This window comes from Phyllostomus hastatus, unplaced genomic scaffold (assembly GCF_019186645.2).
Source record: "Phyllostomus hastatus isolate PE091 unplaced genomic scaffold, TTU_PhHast_1.1 phas_contig_5, whole genome shotgun sequence".
Classification (NCBI taxonomy): Eukaryota; Metazoa; Chordata; class Mammalia; order Chiroptera; family Phyllostomidae; genus Phyllostomus; species Phyllostomus hastatus.
In genome coordinates, this window is record NW_025333897.1 from 1,742,475 (window position 1) to 1,769,486 (window position 27,012).

Here is a 27,012-nt window from a genome sequence, read left to right on the forward strand (position 1 = left end):
GTCTGACTATACTGTATCAGTTAGGGCCCCAGCAGGAAACAGATGGCCCAATCAATTTAGGGTAATTTGAGGTGGGTATCATACCAGGAGTGTTTACAAAGGTGTTTGAGAGTGAAGTGGGGGGTAGTGCCAGGCCTTGAGTCCTTCCTGGGGGAGGGTCTGCCACCCCTAGGCCTGAAGGGAGGGGAGCAGGCAGGGAGTGCTTACCTGACCTGGCAAGGGCAGGCCTGGGCACAGGGCAGGGAAACAGACTAGCTGTGGTGGTCCTGAAGGGAGGAAGCCTGGGGAATAATTGCTCTGACCTCTCAGAGAATAAAGAGCGTCCTTCCCCTCTCCCTGGTCCTACTGCTAGGCTACCAGTTAGCTGCACCCAGTGGAGGGCAAGGGCCAGCTTCCTGTGGCCCAGAGCAGGGTGGAGATGTGGGAAGAGTGGACCTGGCAGGGCAATGACAACGTGCCACATATACCGTTACTGATGCTCCCATTCAACAGGATCTCGGAGTAACCAATGCCCTCCAGGTGAGCACTGAGGTTTCCTATGGTATTTTGCTAAAGCCGTGGGATTATCAAGGCTGGGGGAGAGGGAGGGACTAGTCTTTCCATTCTCCTAACAATGTCTTTCATAGAGCTGCAGGTTTGCATTTGAATAAAGTCCAACTCATCAATTCTTTTTTTTTTTCATGGATCATGATTTCCATGTATGTAAAAGTCATCACCAAGCCCAAGGTCCCTTAAATTTTTTCCTATGATGTATTCCAGAAGTTTTATAGTTTTGCACTTCATATTTGGGTTTGTGATACATTTTGAGTTGATTTTTGTGTAAAGTATAAATTCCGTATTCAGATTCATGTTTTTTTGTCAGGTAAATATCTAGTTGTTGTAATACCATTTGTTGAGTACTGTCTTTTCTCCATTTAATTACCTTTGTTTCTTCCTCAAAGACCAGCTGACTATGTTTGTGTAGTTTTGTTTTTGGACTCTCCATTCTCTTCGTTGACTTGTCTACCCTTTCTTTAACACCCCACTGTCTCGATTACTATAGCTGTAGAGTAAGCCCTGAATCAGGTAATGTCAGTCCTCCAACTTTGCTATTATTCTTTTTGTAATATTGTGTTAGCTATTCTGGGTTATTTGAATAGCAATATAAACCTTTAGGTTTTCAATTTCCACAGAATGACTTGCTGGGATTTTGATTGGGTTGTGTTGAATCAATACATTAAACTGAAAAGAACTGACATCTTGACAATATTGAGTCTTCTTATCCATGTACTTGGAATATCTATCTATCTATCTATCTATCTATCTATCTAATTCATTTTTATTGACTTCTGAACCAGTTTCTCAAACCGGGGTCCTTAAGTCTTGCAACATTTATTATAGTGGCTGGAAGAAAATGCTTTTTTGGAGCAGAACTGTTGGAAAATGCCTGGTTAAACCATGATGAGCAAGTTTCTCTGCAGCAGAACTTCCCAAGACCTTTAACTTGCTAATATCCCATGGCTCTCCAAGACTGTGATGGTTATTAGACCTTGGCATCCATCTCCAAGAAACAGCTAATGAGCAGGAAACACAAGCTTTCTGACCTATGCAGCCAGGAAAGGCTATTTTCTCGACAGTATTATTTTTCAAGCAAAATTGTGAAAAAGTAAAAATGTATCCAATAGTGAAAATGAAAGCTGTAATTAAAGATAATTATTGACAACTAGGACATGATCCACTCTACCTTGGATGTCACTTTCTAGTTTTCCAAGGGAATTTTCTGCATTTTTCTCAGCATAACTCACCCTCCCCAGAAAAGGAATGAATGGTTGGAATTATTGGCCTTTTTTGCAAAGAGTGTGGCTGTCTGGGGAAATATTTCTATTATGAGGCCTTTGATTCTTTCACAAGTTTTTGTAGCTTTTCTCATATAGGGTTTGTTTATATTTTGTTAGATTCATACCTAGATATTTCATCTTAGAGGTGCTAATGAAAATGTTGTTATTAATTTCAAATTCAAATTGTTCATTGCTGTTATACAAGAAAGTAATCGACTTGTGTACATTAAGGTTGTGTCTTGCAACTTTGCTATAATCACTTATTGGCTCAGAAATGATTTTAAATGAATAATATTAAATACATAGGACTATAAAGAAAACTGATTACATTGCAACACAGTTACCAAAACATAAAAATGACATTGTGATAGGTAATAAACTATGTTATTACTACATTAGGTAGCAAGATATAATGACAGGTTTAATAACTACTGTACTGGAGGTAGTGATGAGAGTAAATGACACTTCAGGGTATGTGCCACATCTGTAATGTGCCATGAAAACATCTATGGCTTCTTTTAGTGACAAAGTCACATGTTCTGCTAATAATATTGTGGTATGATTGCTATTATTCCTTACAGTCCTAATGGAAGGAATGCAAAGTTGTGGTGACAGGTTAATGAGGATAAAAATGCATTTTCTTCTGATGCATGTTCACTCTTTCCTGAGTCCTGATTGGGGGTGTGGTTCATGGACCCCAACTTAAAGTATATCTACAGCAGTTACCTGTGATGTAGTGGATCTATATATGTGGACATGGAAAAATCCTCAAGATATATTACAGAGTTAAGAAAGTAAATTGCTGAACACTTAGTGTGACATACTTGTGTTTAGAAGTAGTCACACACACAAAAGGAGTTCAGTGAAGAATAGCAGCCTTTTCAACAAATGGTGCTGGAGCAATCGGACATCCACAGGACAAAAAGTGAACCTTGACTCAAGCCTCACACCTAAAACAAAAATGACCTCCAAATGGATCATGGACTTAGATGTAAAATATAAAGCTATAAAACTTTTAGAAAAAGTTTAGAACATTTTTGGGATCTATGCCTAGGCAAAGAGTTCTTAGACTTGACACCAAGGGCTCAATCCATAACAGGAAAAATTGACCAACTGGCCTGACAAAAGACTGGTATCTAGAACAGATAAAGAACTCTCAAACTCAACAGTAAAAAAATTAAACAATCCACTTGGAAGACAGACAAAAGACACGAAGGCACATTTCACCAAAATGGATGCACAGAGGGGAAACAGCCCATGCAGGGGTGCTCAATACCACTAGCTGGTAGAGGAATGCAAATTAAAACCACAGTGAGATGTCATTACACACCTAGCAAGATGGCTAAAATTAAATTAAGAAAAAATAGTGATAGTAAATGCTGTTAGGATGCAGAGAAGCTACATCATCACATATTGTTGGTATGAATGCAAATGGTACAGCCACTCTGGAAAACAGTTGGGCAGTTTCTTACCAAACTAAACATGCAAATACCATATGACTTAGTAATCCCATTCCTGGACACTTGTCCCAGAGAAATGAGGACTTCTGGTCCCACAGAATCCTACACATGAGTGCTTATAGCAGCTTTATTTGCAACAGTCAAAAGCTGGAAACAATCCAGATGTTCTTTAACAGGTGATATTTAAACAAACTGCAGCATACCCATGCCATCAGCAATAAAGAGGAGCAAAGCCTTGATACACACAGCTATCTGGGTAAGTCTCCAAAGAATTATACTGAGTGAAAAAAGCTCATCCCCAAAGGCAACCTACTGTATGATTCCACTTACACAGCATTCTGGAAATGACATCAGTGATTGCGAGGGGTCAAGGAGCGGAGTTGGTGTGACTATTGAAAGGGCAACATGGGGGACCTTTGTGGTGACGGAATTTTCTGTATCTCAACTGTATCAGTGTCAATATCCAGGCTGTGACATTGTGTTATATAGAGTTTTGCAAGTCGTCACCATGGTAGAGGGGAACTGGGTAAAAGGCACACAGAATCTCTGTATCATTTCTTACAATGGCATGCAAATGTACAATTATGTCAAAATAAAAAGTTTAGTCAGCACAATCACACACGAGTATTATATATTTCCTTGGGAGCTATATGAGGTATATCAAGATGTATAAAAAGGTATGCATACATATGTCCCACATTGATTAATAGTGAGGTGTCTGTGGGGAGGACATGGGAATTGAAGGGATGATTATTGAAACACGTCATTTTATCAAAAATATTTTCATTTCTACCAAGGAGGAGAAATTCTACCTGAGTGATTAGAACAACAAACTCATTGAATATGAGGAAAATACTACCTCCTTGATTGCTTAACTCCTGGTAGGGTGAACATTTCTTTTTAAATAAACTGTTCCGGATTCTATTTCTTCTTTTCTTTTTTAAGATTTTTTATTTATTTATTTTTAGAGAGGGAAAGGAGGGAGATAGAGAGAGAGAGAGAAAAATATCAATGTGCAGTTGCTGGGGGTCATGGCCTGCAACCCAGGCATGTACCCTGACTGGGAGTCGAACCTGCGACACTTTGGTTCTCAGCCTGTGCTCAGTCCACTGAGCTACACCAGCTAGGGCAGGTGAACAACTTTTGAGAGCGTTCTTGGAGTAGAGTGTGTTGGTCTGACCTCTAGACCTGATGAGAGTGGCTAAGTAGAACCCTGTACTTGCCTTCATCACTCTGCCACTGTGCAGGTGACCTCTGTTGACCCCTCCACATTGATCTGGGGCCTGTACTGGGTCCTGGGATACTGCATCTTGGAGGCTCCCCAGCCCTCTGGTTTGTGGTTGGGTTCAGCCAATGGGAGGTGCTGGCAGGGGACTGAAGGGAGGAAGAAGAGCAAGGCTGGGGGATTTATTCTGGATCCCCTGGTTCCCTCTCTGCAGGGCTGAGGTCTGACAATGGCTGTGTTAATCAATCTACAGCCACACTGTCTGACTCACCTCATCCAGCATGGTACTTGCTCTCCATGAAGCTAGCCTCTGGGTGCATCACCAGCCCTGGTTGATTCCCTTGACCATGCCACTTTTCCCCAGGTTAGACATTTTGGCTTTCTGCAGACATCGTTTTATTTCTGATGTATTTTCATTGAATTCTTTATTAAGGTAATAGTAGTTTCATATGCTTCATAAGAAATCACACAGAGAGCTCCTGTGCACTGTCTCCCCAGTTTTCCCCAGTAGTTACAGTTAACAAAATAGGGGGAGGTTAAGAACAGAATAGGAAATGGAAAAGCCAAAGAACTTATATGCATGACCCATGGACATGAACTAAGGGAAGGAATTGCTGGAGAGAATGGGGGTACTGGGCAGGGGCAGTGAAAGGGGAAAATTGGGACAATTGTTATAGCAAAATCCATAAAATATGTTTAAAAATAAAAAATGTATAGTACAATATCACAAGGGAGATGCTGAGATGCATGCAATCCACCCATCTTATTCAGATAACCCCAGCTTTCCTCGTGTTCAGTATGTGTGTGTTTAGTTTGACACAATTTTATCCCATGTGTAGATTCATATATTCACCACCACAGTCAAGACAGAGGAATTCCATCAGCCCAAGAACCCCCAGGATTGTCCTATTTACAACCACACCCATCTTTGCCCCTTCATCACCCACCTTGTCCTTAACACCTTGCAATCACTGATCTACTTCCACTGGTAAACTTTTGTCACTTCAAAAATTTATGTAAACAGGACCATGTGGCATGTACTAACCTTATGGGATGGGTCTTTTCAGTCTGTGTAATTCCCTGCATGTGTGCCCAGGTTGTCGTGTGTATCTGCTGTGCATCCTTGTTTCATGGTACAGAAGCACCAGAGTTGGTTAACTGTTGACTTTCTAAAGGTCATTTTTAGGTTTTGGCCCATTGCTAATAATGCTTCTATGAACACTGCACTCAGATGATCAGGTAGTCATAAGTTTTGATTTCTCTGGAATAATGTCCAGGGGTGTTATTGCTGGGTTGACCAGCAGTCACATGTTCAGTTTTATAAGAAACTGCCAAACCGAGTTTTGGAGTGGCTGTACCTGTTTTACATTCCTACCAGTAATGTATGAGCAATCCAGTTTCTACATCATTTCTGAGTTGTACTCACAAGAAAGTTCTCCAGAGGTTGTTGTTGTTGTTGCTAAATTCTTAAAGCATTTTCATAATCAAACAGGCATCTCTAACAGTGGGGCCACAGGAAACCTTTCTATAAGAATATTTGTCGAAGTCCAGTCAGGCTGCTATGACAAAATACCACAGACTGGGTGGCTTGTAGATGACAGAAATTTATCTCTCAGTTCTGGAGGCCAGGAAGTCCAAGATGAAAGTGTCTGCATGGTGTGGTGAGGGCCCTGTTCCAGGAGGCAAAGTCCTCGCTGTGAGCTCACAGGGTGGAAGGTGCTAGGGAGCTCTGTGGTCTGCCTTTTAAAGGAGAACAAATCCCATTCTTGAGGGTTCTACCTCCTGAGTTTGTCACCTCCTAATGACCCTTCCTACTAATGCCATCATCTCTGTAGGTTAGGATTTCCACATATCAACTTGGAGGGACAAACATTGAGACCATAGCAGTACTGAATATCATTTTTATTGTTCATGATTCAAGCTAATAACCTGCATTTTGCTGCTCAGAGCTGAATCCCTCATTTTCAAGAATTCACATCTAGTATTTTCTTGTGTCCAATCCCAGAGCCCGGCCCTCTTCCTGCCAGTTCCCATTTTACTGCCAGTTCTTGGTCTTTGAAGACATGGGGTTTCACTTCAGGCTCACATTGTATATCAGTTTGGATACTCTGGGCACATATCCTAGGACCCAACTCAAGCTGACTTGAACAATGGAGAGTCTGTGGACTTATAAAACAGGGAATCCAGGATAAAGGGGAGGCTTCAGATAATGTTTAGTCCAGTAGGACATTGCAAACCTCTTGGTTTTGTTGTGTTTTGTTTTGATCTTTCAGAATCAAAGAGAATGGATAAGCTGTTTACCCTAATACTTCCAAGATGGGTGCTAGCAGCTCCCTGGGTTTACACTTCATTGTTCTCCAGAAGGGAGAAGATGTCATCTGTTCCCCAAGGTGCCCAGGACTGAGATTCATTCCGAATAGACTGGCTTAACTCATATGGCCACCCGAAGCCCAGTCACTGTGACTGGGGAGGGCAACTAAGTGGCTGCAGCCAGATCACATGCCCCATCCCCAGAACAGGGAGCTCGAGTCACCTTTCCCAAAAAATTTGTGTCTCCAACTAAATGGGGGATGCTGGGAAAAGTGGAGGAGGAGTAAGGGAAGTTTGGAAAGTGTGCTGCATGAACATCTTGGAGGATTTTTTCTCATGTTTCTAATTTTTCAGGGTCCTTATGTTTTAATCATCTTGATGCTTTTTAAAACTTCTATGCCTTTGAATTTATACACTGAAAAAGAAAAGAATATTGATGCTAAGGAAGATAAAGATCTTCAAAGCAGTCACAACTTGCCTGTGATTATCAATATTTATTAATGAATTTAATTATTATTAATTAAAAGTGGTCTCACATAAGAATCATGAATAAACTTGCCCAAAACACACCTAAGCTATTCTGTATGTGGATACATCACTGATGTCTCTGCAGACAAGAGAAGGCAGAACATCACTTATCATAAGCAGACAGCATGGGATCAATGCCCAAAACCACATCCCTGAGCTGTGTGAACAGCACTCATAGCCTCTCTATGCTTCAGTTTCCTCATATGGAAAATATCAACCAGTGAGAGGACCTTGTCATGGTGTTGATGAGGAGAACAAAACAACGAACACAAGAAAAGGGCTTTAAGTGGGGCCTAGCATATGGGCAGTGCTCAGTATATATTAGCTGTAATTATTATTATCAGTGATTGAGAAAAACATGTCTATAATTCCAGTTTCAACAGCAAATTCATAATAATTTTTATGTAGTTGCCAGCAGCATAACCACATTTCAGTCAACAAATGACAGAATGCACATACTATGGTGGTCCTCTAAGATTATAATGGAGCTTGGAAATTTCTATCACCAATGACATCATAGTTGTCATAGTGCAACACATTAGTATCATGTTTTTGGTGATGTTGCTGGAAACTAGTCTCCTGCACTGCCAGTTGTATGAAAGTGCAGCACATACACAATTACATATAGTACATAATACTTGATTATGGTAATAAACAACCATGTTACTGGTTTATGTATTTACTTTTAACCATTATTTTAGAGAGCACTTTTTCCACATGAAAGAAATATTTTTTGGTGTAGGACTTCCAGTCAAGATGGAGGCATAGTTAGACACACTTTGCCTCTTCACATAACCACAAGAAGAATTACAACCAAGCTCAAAACAAATAATACCCAGAACTGCCAGAAAATTGAACTGTATGAAGGTCTGAGAACCAATGATTTAAAGAAGACGCATTCATTCAGATTGATGGGAAGAGTGGGGATGAAGAATTGGGATAGAGAGGCAAGGAGACATGGTGTGGTGAGGCAGCAGCTGCAGAATGGGCTGTCCTACGTTTTCATGTGATCGATAAAAATCAGGAGGGATTCCTTGGGAGTGAGCGATCCCAGCCTTAGGCCAGACTACACAGCCCAGGGTTCCAGTGCTGGGAAGGTAAAGCTGCATAACTTATGACTATAAAAACAAGTGGGCTTTGGGGCAGCCGAAGAAACTACCAATTTCTCAAGAGAGTCCATTTAAAGTGCCTGCATAGACTTAGAATGTATTTAATCTCACCCACTCTGGCAATCACCACTAGGTAACAGCTGGAAGGGTGCCAGTCACATGCGGGAAATGGGTTAAGTGACTGGAAATGGGGTGAATGCCAGGCAAACCTCCAGAAGCCAGGCAGCAGTATTGTCCCCTCTCTAAACCATTCCCCAGCTCAGAGACACAAAGCAGTGAAGTGGGTTGCCCCACTCTGGCAAATACCTAAGACTCCACACCATACAACTGAACAGGTGTGCTAAGACAGGAAGTCAAAGCAGCTCTATTTAATACACAGAAACAAACACAAGGAGGCTGCCAAATTGAGGAGACTAAAAAAATATGGCCCAAATGAAAAAAAAAAAGAACAAAACCCTAGAAAAAGAACTAAATGAAATGGAGATAGCCAACCTATCAAGTGCAGAGTTCAAAGTACTGGTGATCGGGATGCTCAGAGAAATAATGAGATATGGCAGAAACGCGAAGGAAGAAATGAAGGTTACATTAAGTGAAATAAAGAAAAATCCACAGAGAACCAACAGTAAAGAGAAGGAAGACAGGATTCAAATCAAGAATCTGAGACAAAAGGAAGAAATAAACATTTAACAAGAACAGAAGGAAAAAACAAGAATTCAAGCAAAACCCAAGAATAGTATAGGAAGACCCTGGGACATCTCCAGGTATGTCAACATTCAAATCATAGTGGTGTCAAAAGGAGAAGAAGAAAGAGCAAGAAATTGAAAATTTATTTGAAAAAATAATGAAAGAAAAGTTTCCTAATTTGGCAAAGGAAATAGACATATAAGTCCAGGAAGCACAGGGAGTCCCAAACAAGTTGGACCCAAAGAAAACCACACCAAGACACATCATAATTAAAATGCCAAAGGTTAAGGATAAAGAGAGAATCTTAAAAGCAGTAAGAAAAAAACAGAGAGTTACCTACAAAGGAGTTCCCATAAGACTGTGAGCTGATTTCTCAAAACAACAACAACAACAACAACCAGCACCACCACCACCTTTGCCAACAAGAAGGGCCTGGCAAGAAGTATTCAAAGTGATGAAAAGCAAAGACTTACAACCTAGATTACTCTATCCAGCAAAGCTATCATTTAGAATGGAAGGGCAGATAAAGTGCTTCTCAGACAAGGTAAAGCTTCTCAGACAAGGTAAAGCTTCTCAGACAAGGTAAAGCTAAAGGAGTTCATCATCATCAAGCCATTATTACATGAAATGTTATAGGGGCTTTTCAAAGAAAAGGAAGATCGAAACTATGAACAGTAAAAGGACAACTCACAACTAGCAACTGAATCTAAAAGAAAAACCAACCAAAAACAAAAACTATGCAAACAACTAGAACAGGAAGAGAATCACAGATATGGAGATCATTTGGGGGCTCATCAGCTGGGAGGCGGAAGGGTGAGAATAAGGGAAAAGGTGCAGGGATTAAGAAACACAATTGGTAGGTACAAAATAGTCAGGGGCATGTTAATAATAGTACAGTAAATGGAGAAGCCAAAGAACTAAATGCACGCCCATGGGCATGAACTAAGGGGGTGGGGATTACTGGAGGGAAGGGAGTAATGGGTGGAGAGGGCAAAGGCAGAAAAACTGGGGAAAATGTAATAGCATAATAAATAAAATATACTTTAAAAAAGAAATGTTTGCTGCTGTAAACAGCATAAAATGTTATGCCGGCAGTAGCCTCATATATCCCATTTGCCATCTCTTGATAGCATTGTTTTCTCTTGAGCTTGATTTAATCTCATGTTGTTTTGTTCACTGTGGCCCCAAGTGTACAAAGTCTATCACTAATGCTGTTTATAAGAGGACACGATGAGTGACACACCTGGAAATAACATTAAAAGTGATTAAGGACTATGAAGGTTGAAAATCACTGATAGCTATTTCTTGCCACTTAGGCAGGTCGAGTTTCACCAGAGCCATGATCTTGAGGAACAAGAACCAAGTGATGGGAGCTGTTAAAGAATCAACTTCATTGACGGCAATGAGACTAAGAAATTTGAGAAGGGCCTGTATCAGGCATAGAGAAACTGCTGATGACCAGGGTTGAAGACCAGACACAGAGGTGTATGTATCCCTCTCAGCAACATGAAGATCACACCAAAGCAAAAACTCTCTCTGCAATGCTGAAAGAAAAGACTGGACCTGACTATGGTCTTGAATTTACTGCCATCTCTAGGTCATTTAAACTAGTCAAGAATCATTATGTATTACTTACTGTGAACATGAGTGATGAGTCTGCAGGTGTGAAGGCAGCTGAAGCATTTTTGGAAAGTCCAGATAAACTGACAGTGGATGAAAATTATTTACCAGAGCAAATATTCCATATGGATGAAACCTCTGCATATGGAGATGGATGCCTGAAAGGACCTTCACCCATAAGAAGGACAAGGTGATGCCAAGTTTCAAGCCTTTCAAGGACAAGAGAAGTGTTACTTGGGGGCAATATTGCAGGCTACAAACTGAAACCCTCTGTGATATGGCACAGCGGGAACCCCAGGATCTTCAAGCATATCAGTAAGCACACACAGCCAGTGTACTACAGGAGCAATAAAAAGTCATGGATGACCCAGGTCCTCATGTAAGGTGCCCTGCTGAACTGCTATGCTGGCAAAGTGGGGAAGTATGTGTGGAGAATAACACACCTTTCAAGATTTTGCTTATTGTTAATAATGCTCCCAGACATTCTCCTTTTATTGGTGATCTTCATCCCAATGTCAAGTAGTGTTTCCCTCTCCAAACACCACCTCTTTGGTCCAACTAACAGATCAAGACTTACAGTAGCCCTTAAGGTCTACTGCCTGAGGAGGAACTTTGCCCAATCTATTGCTACAGCTGATGAAGACACTGATGGAACACCTTTGACTGTATCGAGAACTTAGCTTGCAGTTGGGATGATGTCACCATGGGCTGTTTGACTGGCATCTAAAAGAAGACTCTCGAGAGGTTTGTCCATGATTTCCAAGGACTTGCTAAGAGGTTGCAAAAATCTGCAAGGCTGAGAATAAGATAGTAAACAACCTTAGCCTGCAGGTGGGTGAGGATGATACTGGAGTGGTTCCTGAGGAACTGATTAATTAGGAGCTGTTGGAACTGGTCAGGAACTCATGGCTGAAGAAGAGGCAAGAAAAAAGGAGACAGTAGGAGAAGAAAAAAAAGACGAACTCCAAAAAAAATTCACAGTGAAAGATTTAGCAGAAGATTTGCAGACCTCAATAAGCTCCTTAAAAAGTTTGAAAACATCATCCCCCACAACAAAAGGTTTTTGTTAATAGAGAGGAATGTTCATGATGCATTATGTACTTACAAGGAAATGTGTGATGGAGAAAAACAAGCCAAGCAAAGCCCCAGGGCCATATTTATGACCAGACTGACAGCTCCTGCAGAGGAGCCTCAGGCAGGTCTTTCAGGAGGTTGTCCAGAAGAAGACACTGTTATCACGGGCCAAGCCCGCTCCACGGGCGCCACTGGCCCTAAAGCCCTTCCAGAGGCCTGAGGCATGGAGGCGGAGGAAAGTGACACGATGATCCCGACTCCATGTAGGCCTAGGCTAATGTGTGTGCTTGTGCCTTCCCTTCTAGCAAAAAGGTTTTAAAATAAAAAAAATTAAATAGAAAAAAGTTACAGAATAAAGATATAAAGAAATAAAGTATTTTTGTACAGCTGTACAATATTTGTCTTAAGGTAAGTTTTGTTACTAAAGAGTAGAAAAGTTAAAATTGTTAAAGTTTATAGAGTAAATGTTACAGAAAGCTAAGATTACTTTCTGATTTCAAAAGAAAAAATATTTCTAATAAGCTTAGTGTAGCCTAAGTGTGCGGTGTTTGCGACGTCTGTGGTGGTGGACAGTACTGTCCCAGGCTCCTGTTCACTCAGCACTCACTCACTGGCTCACCCTGAGCAACTTCCAGCCCTGCCAGTTCCCTTCATGGTAAGTGTCCTTCCTATGCAGATGTTCCATTTGAAAAATCGGTTTCTATCGTGTTTTTACTGTACTTTCTATGTTTAGAAAACATAGAAACCACTGTAGCCATTGTATCACAGTTGGTACAGTATTCAATACAGTCACGTGCTACAGTCACGTGGACACATTTCTCAGATGTGTCCTCAGAACAAAGATCCAGATGAGGGAAAACCAGAGAGAAGGGTGAATATTCATGCAGAGATAGAAAGATAGGAAACAGAAAGAGACAAATGTAATGAAAGAGAGAGCACTGGAAACCACTAGTATGAACTCCCCAAGCAAACTCTTGTGTGGGCACCTCTGCCGAGTCTGTGCCTTCCAAGAAAAGGAAATGGTGTATTTTCAGTTCACTCCTAGAGAGCAAAAGAAAGACCAACACAAGCAGAAAAGACAAACACATGTTCAGAAAACAGAAACAAGCAGTTGCCTAAGGTTAGAGACTTGGGGCAGCGCCATAGTTGGCACCCAGGACAGGCGGGTAAAGTCCCCAGGCCTGGGCCAGCATCCCACTGGGCCAGCAGCCAGCGCTGATGTTCAAAAACTTAACCTGACCGGGGAAGCCCAGCTGGGGTTCATAAAAGCCGGCATGGAGGGAGCTAGCCCTACTGGAGAAGGTGGACACTACTCTGGAGGCCTCCCAGGGGAAAGTACAAGGCAGACCCCACTCCCACATGAGGCACGGAGGGCACAGTGCAGGTGAGGAGTGAGGGGACAGAGGCTCAGGGCAGCAGGGGTCTCAGGGCCCACCACATCTCCTCTCCTGCGGGTGCTCGGCGCCAGCGATCTGAGGTCGGTCCCTCTGCTAGTCCAACCAGAGGCGGGGGCTGGACTCGAGGTCTTCCCCTCGCCCCCCCTGACGTCCCTCACTTTCTACAGGAGCAGAGATGAGGCCATGTGGCGCAGCCGCGGTGTTCATGGGGCTGTGGGCCTTGGTGACCCTGAGCGTGGCTGCGGACGGGGGCGTGGCTGAACCCCGGCGCTGCCTCCTGTCGCACTACCGCTGGCTGGACCCCAGGGCGCTGGGGGCGATCAAGGCCCTGAGGGACCATTACGTGAGTGATGCCCAGGTCCCCATCCTAGAAGACGCTGGGCCTGCCGGGGTCTGGATGCCCGTACCTGCCCCGAGCCGGCAGGTGCAGAATTCAGGGTCCAGAATTCTACCACGAGACCTTGCTGGCTGCGGGCATCGTAAGCACAGAAAGTACCTTCGTGCCAGTCACGTCAGGAGGTGCAGGGATCCGCAGGGGGTGCGTTTCAGTCTGTGGTTGTGCCTTGTGAGAGCTCCGTGGTTCAGCACACAATACGCAGGACCTTATCTGCCAGTCAGGGTCCACGTCCAGGAATCCCCGACACCCCAGCGCTAAGGGGCCCTGGCGAAGAGGCCCCCCTCACCCTTCCCTTGTCCCCATTCCCCACCCCAGGAGCAAGAGACGCTGAGCTGGAGGCCACGCAATTGCTCCTTCCGCCCAAGGAGGGACCCCCCGCGGCCCTCGGTGAGGCCTCCGTTTTGGTCGGGGCTGGGGATGAGGGCAGGAGACCAGAGCCGGGGGCTCGGCCGCCGCTAACTCTGTGGTGTCCTGGCAGACCTGCGCGCGACTCCGCCTTGTGGCTCGGGACCTCTCGGACGCCCAGGCGGTGTTGAGCAGCCTCCCCAGCCCCCGAGTTGTTTCCTGGCGTCATCCCGACCCTGGAGCTGCTGGCGGCCGCGCGGAGGGACGTGGTGGCCTGCGTGAGTGTCCCCGCGCCCGGCCCCTCCACCCCCCCACCAGCTTGCTCTGCGCTCTCCGGCCCCCCCGTTGGGCGGCGGGATCTGCGATCGGTCCCGCTGAGCCCCCAAACCCGTCCACACACGATTCACTTCCTCTTGGCGTCCCCAGATCTGCGCTTTGGTCTGGGGGCTGGGTGGCTCGCAGGTGAAGTAGGTGGGGGACTCGGTCCTTCGACTCTTTCGTTTACCTCCTGTCTCCACCTCAGCTGGAGCTGGTGCGGCCAGGTTTCTCGAGGAAGTCCCTCTGGCCACCCAGGAGGCGCCCGAAAACACGGAGAGCTGTGAGTGGAGCGGAGGGTTAAGCGGGTGGATATCGGGGTGGGCCTGTGTGAGGAGGGGCTCTGTCCCGAGCGGAGGATGGTTTGGGAATGGATGGAGGGAGTTTTTCTGGAGGAAATTCCTGCCTCAGCCCCGCTCTGCCTCCTTCCCGGGTTCCAGGACTCGCCTCGATGCCACGAAGCCAGCGTCATCTTCAACCTCCTGCGCCTGCTCACGTGGGACCTGAAGCTGGTGGCGCATTCGGGGCCTTGTCTCTGACCCCGCGAAGTCTCCGCGGGGAAGGCGGATGGCTGCGATCGCGGCTGGGGTGCCTTTTCCTTGAGGCTCCAGCCGGGGGGCACAGAAGCTCGGGGGACTCTGCCTCCTCCTGTCAACCTCCATCATTTGGGCTGGGTGCATGAGGAGGAGCAGGTACTTTTCCAAGGACCGTGACGTGTCCCCCTCGGCAGCAAAGACCTTCCATCTGATGCGTTCCCCTAAGATCTTCCAGGGGCCTCGTCTGGCACTAAGAGACTTGAGTCCTGGATTCACACGTCACGTTGATTGCATGCACCACGGACCAGTTTCTGCTTTCTGGTTACAGAAGCCCAGAACGCCGTCTCCCGTGGCAGGTCCCACGTCCTGATCTCAACCTTCAGTGTCTGCTTTGAGATTCTGTGAATCTGTGACTCTGACCTCCCCACTGGGGAGGCCTCATCCCCTAAGGGATTTGGCAGTGCAAGGGCCCAAAGTCCTCAGCTGACTGTAGTATTTTGATTCTGTTACTCACGTGACTTTTGTGTTTGTGAAGTCCCTATGTAATTTGCTATTCTGTCTTCTGGTGGTAATGTATTGCCATTATTAAATATACTTGCATTTACATTGGTTGATCCCCTGCGATCATTTGGGGGACACTTTTCAGTTCAAAATGCTCAGCCAGGGAAATCAAATGACTTCAGTTTCAATTCTGAGCCACCCTCTTAGTTATGGTGTTACTGCGTAATTACTTCTCTCTGAGCCTCAGTTTCCTCATCCATACAATGCCATTCTTATCCTTTTCTTGCAAAAGAGTAATGTACACTGAAGTAGTGTTTCTAAAGCTTCCAGCTGAGGCCGTAGGATGGTGTTCATTAATGGTCTCTATTAAATAACCACACACGTAAATACACAACCAATTGCACTTTTTTATTGTGTCCAAGTCTGGGGGCTGGCAATCATGGTTGCTAACTGCAGGCCTCTTTGCCAAGGTCACCCAGCTGTGAGGGTCAGAGTCAGGTATGAATCTCGTGCTCTTAGTCACCTTACTGAACATCATTCTAAAACAAGCAAGCATGAAGTTTAGGAGTTTTGACATATTTTGTCCTTTTTCAGAATTCACTGTTCATGCAGTGTCTCCTCCTCTGAGTTAAGTCTGCTGCAGTTGACAAAAACCAACCAGTGCCCTGGAAGCTGACAGGGGCATGGCCCTGTTCTTGGCTTTGAAACATTTTTGTCTATCTGAGCTCAGTGTTCTCAAGGGAGGGTCTGTGCACTCTCTCTCTGGAATTTTGAATAATAGAAAATAGGTTTGGGGTGGGAGTTAATCATCAAAAGGCACTTGGCACCTCTGTGCTAAAAATTCATTGCTTTTAAATCCACAAGATCTAGCTGCACAGAAGCTGGACAGTGTAGGGTTACTCTTTAGCTTCCAGAAAAAGGCTGGTTAAAATCTTGCCCTCATCACTTGTTTCTTTTCTGATTCCCTGCATTTACTCAGTATTATTTATTTAAAAATTATTTCAAGAAACTCTATGTAAAGAACAGGATACTACACTAAGCCTCTCTTCCTTCTGCCAGTGGTACTCCATATTTAAAATGTAGGGAAAGTCCAGTGTGCCCTTGGTGTGTCGTGACTTCAGTTCTGCAGGCAGCAAACGCATTGCGGCGAGGTGAGACATAAATACTTGACAAAACAACGGTGTCCCTGTTTTCCTTTTACATACCTCTCTTCCTCACTTCTTTAAGTTTTTGCTCAAATGTAATTTCTCAGGCCACCTCACTCAGTGCAACCCCCTCCTGCACTCTGCTATCCCTGGCCTTCAGTTCCTTCATTTTCCCTTCTCTGATGTATTGTACACCCTGTGCTTAGCCCCTCCCCCTACTCTATGTCACTCCTATCTAGTAAAAGTTCCTCGAAGGGTTGTTTTCTAGTTTTTTTCCCCCCCAATGCCTGGCACCTTGAGCTGTGGCTGACACAAAGTAGGGACTGAATAATACTTGGTGAGTGAATGAAGGTGTTTGTCACAAACTGAGCTGGTTCCCTAAAGTCCTTGGCCACACCCCAGTTCCCTAGCAGAGCCTCCAATTTCCGTGTGCCTCGGTGCCTGGACAATTAAAGAGGTTAGTGAGGCTCCCCTCCTTTCTCTTCCTTCTCTCTCAGTATCAGCTGTGGAAGTGAGGGAACACCTGATCTCCTCTCTGAACTCTGGGTGTTCTGACTCCCTCCCACACACCCCAACAGCCTTCTCACTTCCTCTTCTCCTTTCCCTTGAGGAATCACTCTTGAAAGTTCCAGGTTCTTACTGGTAATAACTCTAGAGGTGCCTTTCTCCTCCTTTCCCTGGACTGCAGTATCCTGCACAAAGACAAGTCCCTCTGTCCCCTCCCCGTCAGGGCACCATGACCCCCCTTTGTGGGGCTGAGGCTGCCCCTACCCTGAGACTCATCTTAGGACCTCACCTCCTGTATGTGAACCTGAATCTGTGTCAGTTTCTCTTTCCCTCCAGCTGCTCACCTAGCTCAAGGCCCCGCCCTGCATGGGCTTCCCCAGCCTGGGGCCTCCCCTAGTGGCCATTGTGTTTTCACTTTTCCTACATCAGCTGGGATTGCCCGTCTGTCCAGGCTAAAAGCTGTACCATGGAGCTCAGGCAGGTGTTCCATCAGAGCAGAGCTGGAAGTTCAGAGACACACACAGAGCAGCAGACTGAGAGCCAGAAGAGGAGGCTGAGGTCACAGACACAAAACAAGGCTGAGTGAGAGACCCTGGTGACAGCCTCTCAGTGGATGCTTGGGTCCCCCTGTGCTGACAGAGACCAGAGACAGAGATGAGGATGCAGCTGGGTGAGCCCCCACCTCATGGCCCATGACCCCCCACCTCCCCCACAGCCTCCACCCTCAGCCCCTGACACTGTCTGTGCCCTCATGTGTCTCTCCTTCTGTAACACAGACTTGCCTGTGGGTTGCATGTTGGTGCTGATGCTGATGACCATGGAGCTGACCAGGATGGGATCAGTTCCTGTGCCCACCCCCCTCAGTGCCCTCCCGGGTGCAAGGGGCTGCCCCATGGCCCAGTTCAAGTCTCTGCCCCCACAAGACATGAAGGCCTTCAGGAGGGCCAAGGATGCCTTGGTGAGTCTCCCCACTGCCCCACCTGCTGTGGGCCGACCTCCACCCTCCCTCTCTGTGGGCTACCATGCTCCATTTGGCTCACGGTGGACCTGTACCCTCCCCTGGCTGGGCTACCCTGCACTTCTCACAGTGGGCTGACTCCTGCTGCTGCTGCATTAGGCTCACTCGTGTTCTTCTGTAGGGGAGATGCCTCCACCTGCTTTTGGAAGTTAACCGCCCTCCTTATGTCATTGGTCTCCCCCCAGTCCCATTGTAGGGGTCTAACCTCAGCCCTCCAGCTGTGTGCTGACCCCTGCCCTTGCTCTCCAGGAGGAGTCCCTGCTGCTGAAGAACTGGAGCTGCAGCTCCCGCCCATTCCCCAGAACCCGGGACCTAAGGCAGCTGCAGGTGAGTTGGGAGAGTCAGGCTTGGCCCTGCCCTCACCTGGCCCTGCTCCTCTGACTCCTTAGTGTCCCCTTCACCTTGTCTCATTTCTCCCCATTTCCTTGCCCTCTCACCCAGCCCACCTGACCTCTTTCCCTCACATGCCCGCATTCTCTGAGTTCTCTCACCTGTTCCCCGATGTTTTACCTTTACCTGTTCTCTCCTCAGTCCCCCTCATCTGTTCTCTGTCACAGGTAGCTCTCACCTGTCTCTGTGTCCCCTCCTCAGTTGTGAGAGCACCCCATGGCTTTGGAGGCTGAGCTATCCCTGACACTGAAGGTCCTAAGGACTATCTCTAACTCAACCCTGGAGGACATCCTGGACCAGCCCCTTCACATGCTGTGGCACATCCAATCCACACCAAGCTTCAGGCCTGTGTGAGTGCTCTGGGCTCCCAGGCCATGTTTATTGGCTCTGACTCCCCCCCCCACGACCCCCATAGGTCCACCCCTGTCCCAGGCCCTGCCTCACACAGCACCCTCCTCTGCCTACAGGTCCCAGCTCAGGCCACAGCAGGCCCCAGGCCCTGGGATCATCTCCACCAGTGGCTGCACTGCCACCAGAAGGCCCAGAAAAAGGTGAGTGATTGTGGAGTGACCAGTTTTGGGGATAACTGGGAGCCCAGATGATGGCTGGCCCCTGTCCTGTCCCATGTTCCTTACTGGAGTCCCCTGGCTGCCTTGAAGCCTCTGTGACAGTCAACCTTTTCTGCCTCCTCACCCGTGACCTGAAAGGTGTCACCAGTGTGCCTGACCCGAGGCCCACCTGCAACCTGCCCCAGCATCTTAGATTTTATTTATGTATCACTCTTTTATTAATTTATTACTACCCACCATTTATGTATTTATGTGTGTGAATTTTCAAACTTGCACCCAATAAAATGTTTACATTTTTTACATTTTGTAAAAATTGTGCAAATAAACAGTGAGAAAAAGATACTGTTTGTGCTATGGGATGTGTGTGTGTTTTGTGTGTATTTGAATTTCCAGGGTTGGTTCGGAAGAGGTCTGACTGCTGTGTCCACTTTGGTTCTGACCCCATGGGCCATCTACCTGTCTTGTTTACCCCAAACACCTCCTTAGACATCCTGTGAATCTCTGACTCTTGGATCTTCCCTCCTGAGCATGTCTGATTTCTGAGGGATTTGGGGAGAACTGATGTCAAAGTTCTCAGTTACAGTTCCATGCCGCCTAATCACTGGGACAGGTTTTGCTAAAATTATTATTTCTGGATGAGTGCAAAGGGCAAACTAGAAGGGACTAGAAAAATTGCAGAAGGATTGTGTAAATTGTAAAGGGTCTGTGTAAGACGTTAAGTGTTTGTGTAAGTCGAAGAGGGTTCACGTAAGTTGAAGAGGGTCCATGCAAGCTGAAGAAGGAACGTGTAGAGGAAGGAAGCAACAAGAGAAGGAATTGAGGAAGTCCCCCCCCCAAAAAAAAGGTGAGAAAGGGTAAAGGAAAGGGACGTGTGGGAAGAAAAAACATTGGAGAGGAATTCTCAAGAAGTGAAATGGGAATGGAAAAGAAAGAACTGAGAAAGAAAAAGAAAGGCACACAGAGAGATGTAAAGCAAACTGATCATTTTAATGACAAGTGAAAAAACCAAGAGCTCTCTTTGATTTTCCAAAACCAATTGTTGTTTCCCAATAGAAACCCAGGGATAATTAGACAGTGGAGAACAAATTAATAGGTTTCTTGGTCTGATATACTTTCATTTGTAATTTTGAGTGTTATCTTAAAATGTTATTACAGAAAAGCAAGTTTCTTTGTCAATTGTAATCTGACCTATAACCATGTCATTTAAAATACTTTTGGGGTCATTCATAGACTGTCATCATTTTACTTTGGCAAATCTGCAAAAGTGTTACATCTTCTGATTTATTCTAAAATATGAATTTCTGAGAATAAATGTTCAGCTCATACCTTTGAAATAGATTGGGATTTGTGAGGCTGTGGGGAATGGCTTGGTTCATAAAAATGCTGGCAGATAATGGGGATAAACAGGAATTCACTGTAGGACTGAATGAACTGAGGATAATTATTGCTCTTGTGACTTTGTTCAAAATATTCCTAATTAAAAAAACTTGTTTGATTTCATAGAGCAATTTGGTACATTGTAACCATATTGATACATTTATATTTTTTGTTCTACTTGATCCCTCCAGAATTTAAAAATTCTTTTTTAATATATTTTATTGATTATGCTATTACAGTTGTCCCATTTTCTCCCCTTCACTCCCCTCCACCCTGCACACCTCCTCCCACCCACTTTCCCTTTAGTTCATGTCCGTGTGTCATACTTATAAGTTCTTTAGCTTCTACATTTCCCATACTATTCATACCCTCCCCCTGTCTATTTTCTACCTACCATCTATGTTACTTATTCTCTGTACCTTTTCCCCCTCTTTCCCCCTCCCACTTCCCTGTTGCTAACCCTCCATGTGATCTCCCTTTCTGTGGTTCTGTTCCTGTTCTAGTTGTTTGCTTAGTTTGTTTTTGTTTTTGTTTTAGGTATGGTTGTTAATAACTGTGAGTTTGCTGTCATTTTACTGTTCATATTTTTAATTTTCTTTTTCTTAGATAAGTCCCTTTAACATTTCATATAATAAGGGCTTGGTGATGATGAAGTCCTTGAACTTGACCTTATCTGAGAAGCACTTTATCTGCCCTTCCATTCTAAATGAAAGCTTTGCTGGATAGAGCAATCTTGGATAAAGGTCCTTGCCTTTCATGACTTGGAATACTTCTTTCCAGCCCCTTCTTGCCTGCAAAGTCTCTTTTGAGAAATCAGCTGACAGTCTGATGGGAACTCCTTTGTAGGTTACTGTCTCCTTATCTCTTCCTGCTTCCAGGATTCTTTCCTTCATTTTTACCTTGGGTAATGTAATTACGGTGTGCCTTGGTGTGTTCCTCCTTGGGTCCAACTTCTTTGGGACTCTCTGAGCTTCCTTGACTTCCTGGAAGTCTATTTCCTTTGCCAGATTGGGGAAGTTCTCCTTTATTATTTGTTTGAATAACTTTTCCACTTGTTGCTCTTCCTCTTCCCTTTCTGGTACTCCTATAACTCAGATGTTGGAATGTTTAAAGATGTCCTGGAGGTTCCTAATTCTCTCCTCATATTTTGAATTCTTGTTTCTTCATTCTTTTATGTTTGGTTGTTTCTGTTTTCTGGTCCACTCCCAGTTTCCTTCCCAACATTATTGGTTCCCTGTACATTTTCCTTTATTTCACTTAGCATAGCCTTCATTTTTTCATCTAATTTGCAACCAAATTCAACCAATTCTGTGAGCATCCTAATTACCAGTGTTTTGAGCTGTGCATCTGATAGGTTAGCTATCTCTTCATCGCTTAGTTATATTTGCTGTGGAGCTTTGATCTGTTCTTCCATTTGGGACATTTTTTTTTTTTGTCTTTTCTCTCCTGTTATGTATGAGGGGCAGAACCTTAGGTGTTCAGCAGGGCGGGGCACCCAGTCACTGGGTTGTGAGGCTGTATGTGAGGGAGGGGTCAGATAGGGAACCACGGCACTTGCTCCGCTCTCTGTAGGCTTTCAGTCCCTTATGCAACTTCCCCCAAGCAAACTGGGCCCTTTTGGTGCTGATTCCCATGGGGTGGGTTTGTGTACATTCTAGGACCCTGTGAACCTCTCCAAGGAACTCTCCTGTGAGGCTGGGAGTTTCTCCTGCACCTCCACCCTCACAAGTGTTTTCAGTTGGTGTTTTGAGGCTTTATTTCCCCAAGCTGGAGCCCTGGGTTGCGCGGTCTGTCTTGGTCCCCAATTTTGCCTGGTTTACCTGCATGCAAATAAAAAGGGCAAATGTGGGACTGCCTGGTCTGCCAGTCACCTTGTGCGCTGTACCCCTCCACAACCAACAGCCTTGCTGGGTCGGCCCGCTGCCACCCTGCACCAAGGGTCTGCCAGCCACCGCTTTTTTTGCTGCGACCCCTCTCCACCCGGCAGCCCAACTCTGCCCCTCCTACTGGTCTGGATGAATGTGTCTGTTTTAACTCCTTGGTTGTCAGATTTCCACACAGTTCAATTTTCTGTCAGTACTGGTTGTTTTTGTTTCCAAATTTTTGTTGTCCTTATTTTGGTTGTGTGAGGAGGCACAGTGTGTCTACCTATGCCTCCATCTTGGCCAGAAGTCCCAGAATTTAAGAATTCTTAATGAGTATTATTATTTTCATGGCAATGTGTTTATTTGCATGAATTCAATAGGAATCTGATTTCTTCCAGTTTGCAATTGTGGTTTTATTAACCAAGACTTACTGGAATGTCATATCTGAGAGAGACATGCCTAGACTCTGGACGTCCAAAAACCTTAAAGAAATAAAGTTTGACTTTGAAACCGATAAAAGCCTCTTGGAAAAATGGCCTGGTACCTTGCTTATTCATATGGTCCATGGTAGTCTTTCCAGGTAAGGAACAAAAGTTGCTCTCCTGAGAGATTGCAAGGAAGAGCAAGACATTTTGGGGACCTCTAGGACTTGAGGGATTTATCAAAACCTATGGATTGCAGGCAAAGGCTTATGGCAACTGTGTGGCTTAGCTTCTCTGCCCTGTGGAGTTAATTAAAATTCAATCTGAAAATTGCTTGTAACATCCCAGCAAAAAAGATTTAAGAAAACCTACATGATTAGTTGCTATTCCTGTTGTGTTTATACAAATAATTAGGCCAAATTGGAACTGGACTTAATACAGTAAATGAATTGGTCTTCATTGAGCTCTAATGAAACTGAGGATAATTTTAGGAGAAAAATTGTGTTACAATAAAATCTATAATACACAGTTATTAATATTAAACCCTAATTCAGTGAATTGTCTGTAAAATTTTATTTTTTGCCTGTGAACTTAACTGAATCCTAGTTTTCTGAAATGTTTTAGCCAAAACCTTCTAACTTCCATAGAAATAAAAGAAAAAATGACAGTGGGGATTTGTAACAGTGGAAAATTGTAATGGGGGGAAGTCATAACCCACCCACAATTCTTTTGACATTGTTCCTCTAAGTACTAATTCTGACTAATATGTAGCTTGTAGGTGAACAGCATGTTTGTATCAGATTCCTAGGAACAAATTCAAAAGATATAGCTTTCAACCGTCAAGCTCTGGGAGATTTGCTGACCTTCATCCACGGAGCCAGGATGACATGAAACCAGGATAATGTGAAGCAAGGATGATGCACACCAGACCATCACTTGCTTTATTGGAATGGACTGTGCTCGTTTGCATGTAGAGAACTTTTCAACTCCTTCGCTTGATCTCTTCTGTTTTCCTCTCCATCCTCATTAAAAATTCTGCCTCTACTTGGGGGAGGAAATGGGCTTTGAGACCAGATTCGCCTATCTACCAGGTTGCTGGCACATGAAAATAAGCCACTTTCCTTTATATCAGCATCTGCTTCTAGAGTATTGGTTTTTACAGCAGCAGGCAGCCAACTGTGCATTCAGTTACAAGATGATGGTGAGTTCAACCTCCACGAGGGAGAGATGCAGGATATATATTTATACCTTTTGTGAAATAGACAAAATATATGCAACACAATGAACATCTCACCTGACATGTGGAAATATCTCAAGAACCATAAGGAGGCATTGTGGTTGTGGTGGTTAAAAATGTAAGCTCTGATGACAGAGAGATCTTAGAATCTCTATTTCTGCTCACTTAACCACTGTGTGACTTTAGGGAAGTCACTTAAACTTTTAATTTTCAATTAGTAAAATAGTTATAATTTCCTTCCTCAATGGGTGGCTGTGTGAATTAAATGTGTTAAATCATGTCAAGTGCTAAGGCACAATCTTTGGCACAAAAGAGGACACAATATTAAACCAATTAATCATCATTTAAAGCTCTAATTTGTAAGCTGTCAAATAAAAGAGGAAGCTTTATCCCTATCTCTAAAATGGATAAAAGAGACACAGCTGTTGCCAGCCAAACAAAAATTTCTCACTTCCTTCTTTTTGGCAGAGCCCCTCCCCCACATCATTCCTGGTGAATCTTGAGTGGCCTAAACCAATCACAGGATTCCCATTCTTCCTGCTAAGGATGTGTGTAGGTGTGACTATGTGACTGTATCAGCCAGGGTCCCTGCAGGAGACCAATGTCACCGTCAGGTGGGGTAAGGGATTTGTTTAAGCAGCACTGTACAGAGGTGGGGCATGGGTAAGGAACACCAGCAAAGCTAGCAACCCAAGCCCAGCTAACAGCCAGAAGCTTTACTCTCCCTAAACCAGAAAGGACACAACAAGGAGTGGCTATGAGTTTCCAGGCAGAGAGATTCTGCCAGCCCACAGCCCAGGAGGGAAGGAGGCGGGAGAGTACACACTGTGGATGAAAAGAAGGGGTTCTATGGAAAGTAACCTCACAGGGTGATCTTATTGTAAATTCCTAAATGGGGAGGTCAAGGTGGGCAGTCATGCCCCAGGCCAACAACTTCTTTAGTGAGAGGATTTTAAGCCAGCTCTGTCCACTGTTCTTGTGCATCCGGGTTAACACACCTTTGAGAGTCAGAAGTGATACTCCTGGAAGGCATACCCACCCTTAAGAAAGCACAGAATCTTCTTAACTAGCCTGTAATCCCATCTCCATCTTGCTCTCTCCCGCCTTCAGGTAATCTTCCTTACATTCACACCTTAATTCCAAAAGTGCATAAAAGAAACTGCAAACTGTCATTCTCTGTAGCATTTGAGATCTGGCTCCTTGGCATAGATCTTTGTTTTGGCTCAGATAAATTCTTATCAATAATCCTTTCTGTTGACAATACCCAACAGCTCATTCCCCCTCCAGTGTTCTGCTAACGCCTCCCACTGGCTGAACCCAGCTGGAAGACAGAAGGCAAGGGAGCCCCAGCTGGTGTCCAGATTCCCGGACCTAGGGCAGAGCAGACAGTGGCTGCAGAGGGAAGGAGATGGCACATGAACAGGGATCCCATGCTGGCTGATGATGGGGAATCAGGCTTGGGGGCGGTGGGCGCTCAAGAAAGGTTTTGTGTTGGTGCCTGTGGCAGGCTACAGAATGCCTCTCCAAAAGATATCCATGTCCTGACCCCCACAACATGCAAATGTCACCTTATTTGCAAAAGAGGTCTTTGCAGATGTGCTTAAATGGAAGATTCTGAGGTGAGGTTATACTGAATTATTAGTGTGAGTCTTGAATGCCATGGACAGTGTCATTGTAAGAGGAAGACAGAGGGAGATAACATACACAGAAGAGGAGGCAAAGGCTACAGTGATGGGGCCACAGGCCAAGCAGTGCCAACAGCCACCAGCAGCAGGGAGAGGAGAGGAACGGGTGTCCCCCTGGCACCTCCAGAGGAATTGTGGCCCTGCTGGCCCCTCATTTTGGCCCAGTGATACTGATTTCAGAGTTCTTGCCTCCAGAACTGTGAGAGAATACATTTCTGTTGTTTTATGCCACAGAGTTTGTGGTAATTTGTTACAGTAGCCATGGCAAATCCACACAGTTCTAGGTCATTTTTGCAGAAAGGGATTTATTATAGAGTGTTCAGTGTCAGGAAGGCTAAACAAATAGGCTGTGTGTTGACCATTTAGGTACAACTTCAAAAGCCAAACTATAAATCTGGGCTTTTCTCAGGCCCATTTCCTTTCTAGTGAGAAAGACTGACTGGAACTTTAAGAAAATACACTCAGTCACCAAGAATGAGCAACATGCAAGATCCATTTCACTGGTAAGACTGGGAAGACAGTGCACGTGGAGTTGGTTGAAGTTGAATGAAGTAGACATACAGACAGCAAAAATAGCTTTCTTTAGTAAGACTTGCTCTCAAATGATACGTGTGTGTGTGTGTGTGTGTGTGTGTGTGTGTGTGTGGTGTAATTAAAATAAGATGTAAGGTCAAGGAAAAAAAAAGAAAATATACTCAGTGGGGAGGTTCTATGGGAGGAGGCTGGGCTTGTGGGTGGTCTCACACTTGAGGTAATCACAAGAACCCTACAAGGAGAACCCTTCAGGAAGTCTCTGTTCTAACTTCCCCTTCTCTTGTCTTCATTTTCCTTCTATAAATATCCCTCCTCCTTGGCACGCAGGCCGGGAGTGTGCATATGGATGCCACATCTACATGCACTGGGTCACAACACTTTCTTTTTCCCAAATAAATCCTCGTTGATAACAAAACACTCAGGCAATGTTAGTTTTCAGTCAATATTAGGATCAGGATCTCGACTGCACATTAGGAAGGGGCTGCCACCGCCATGAAGAGGAAGGCAGCGCCACCAGGAATTTGTCACAATTATGGGACAACTGCCATCAGGAAATTGCTGTAATCAGAAAGACCTTCCACAGAAAAGCCGACCCTTCCACAGTGGTGGAGTCGGGAACATGGCCTCCACCCTTTGTCCACCATTCCAATGTTGCTTGCGTGCATCTGATTGGAAGAACACAGATGTAAGGCAGACCCCTAACTGCAGGGAGGCTGGAAGGTACAGCTTTTAGCTTTTCAGTGCCGGCAAGCAGGAGGGCAGACAACAGGGAAACTGAAACGGATGCTTGGCACTGACCCACCATACTCAACACAGGTCTCCTGGTTGTCAGAGGGGACACCAGTACTCACCCACACGAACGGCTATCATTGGTAACATTGAGGGAGCACTCGAGATCTTGCCTCCTGGCATATGCTGCCAGTTTGGCTCAAATAAACTCATAGA

General features: G+C 44.9%; 1 protein-coding gene and 1 pseudogene across 1 annotated transcript; both read left to right on the forward strand.

Annotated features, from left to right (window-relative positions):
- The first annotated feature begins 13,186 nt into the window (after window positions 1-13,186).
- LOC123823683 (interferon lambda-4-like) lies at window positions 13,187-14,820 on the forward strand. Its single transcript, XM_045846642.1, is given in 7 exon segments — window positions 13,187-13,211; window positions 13,392-13,567; window positions 13,937-14,008; window positions 14,100-14,165; window positions 14,167-14,244; window positions 14,490-14,564; window positions 14,722-14,820. Coding segments are annotated over 7 exon segments (591 nt in total).
- Window positions 14,821-17,624: 2,804 nt separating this feature from the next.
- LOC123823684 lies at window positions 17,625-19,444 on the forward strand (annotated as a pseudogene).
- The last annotated feature ends 7,568 nt before the right edge of the window (window positions 19,445-27,012 follow it).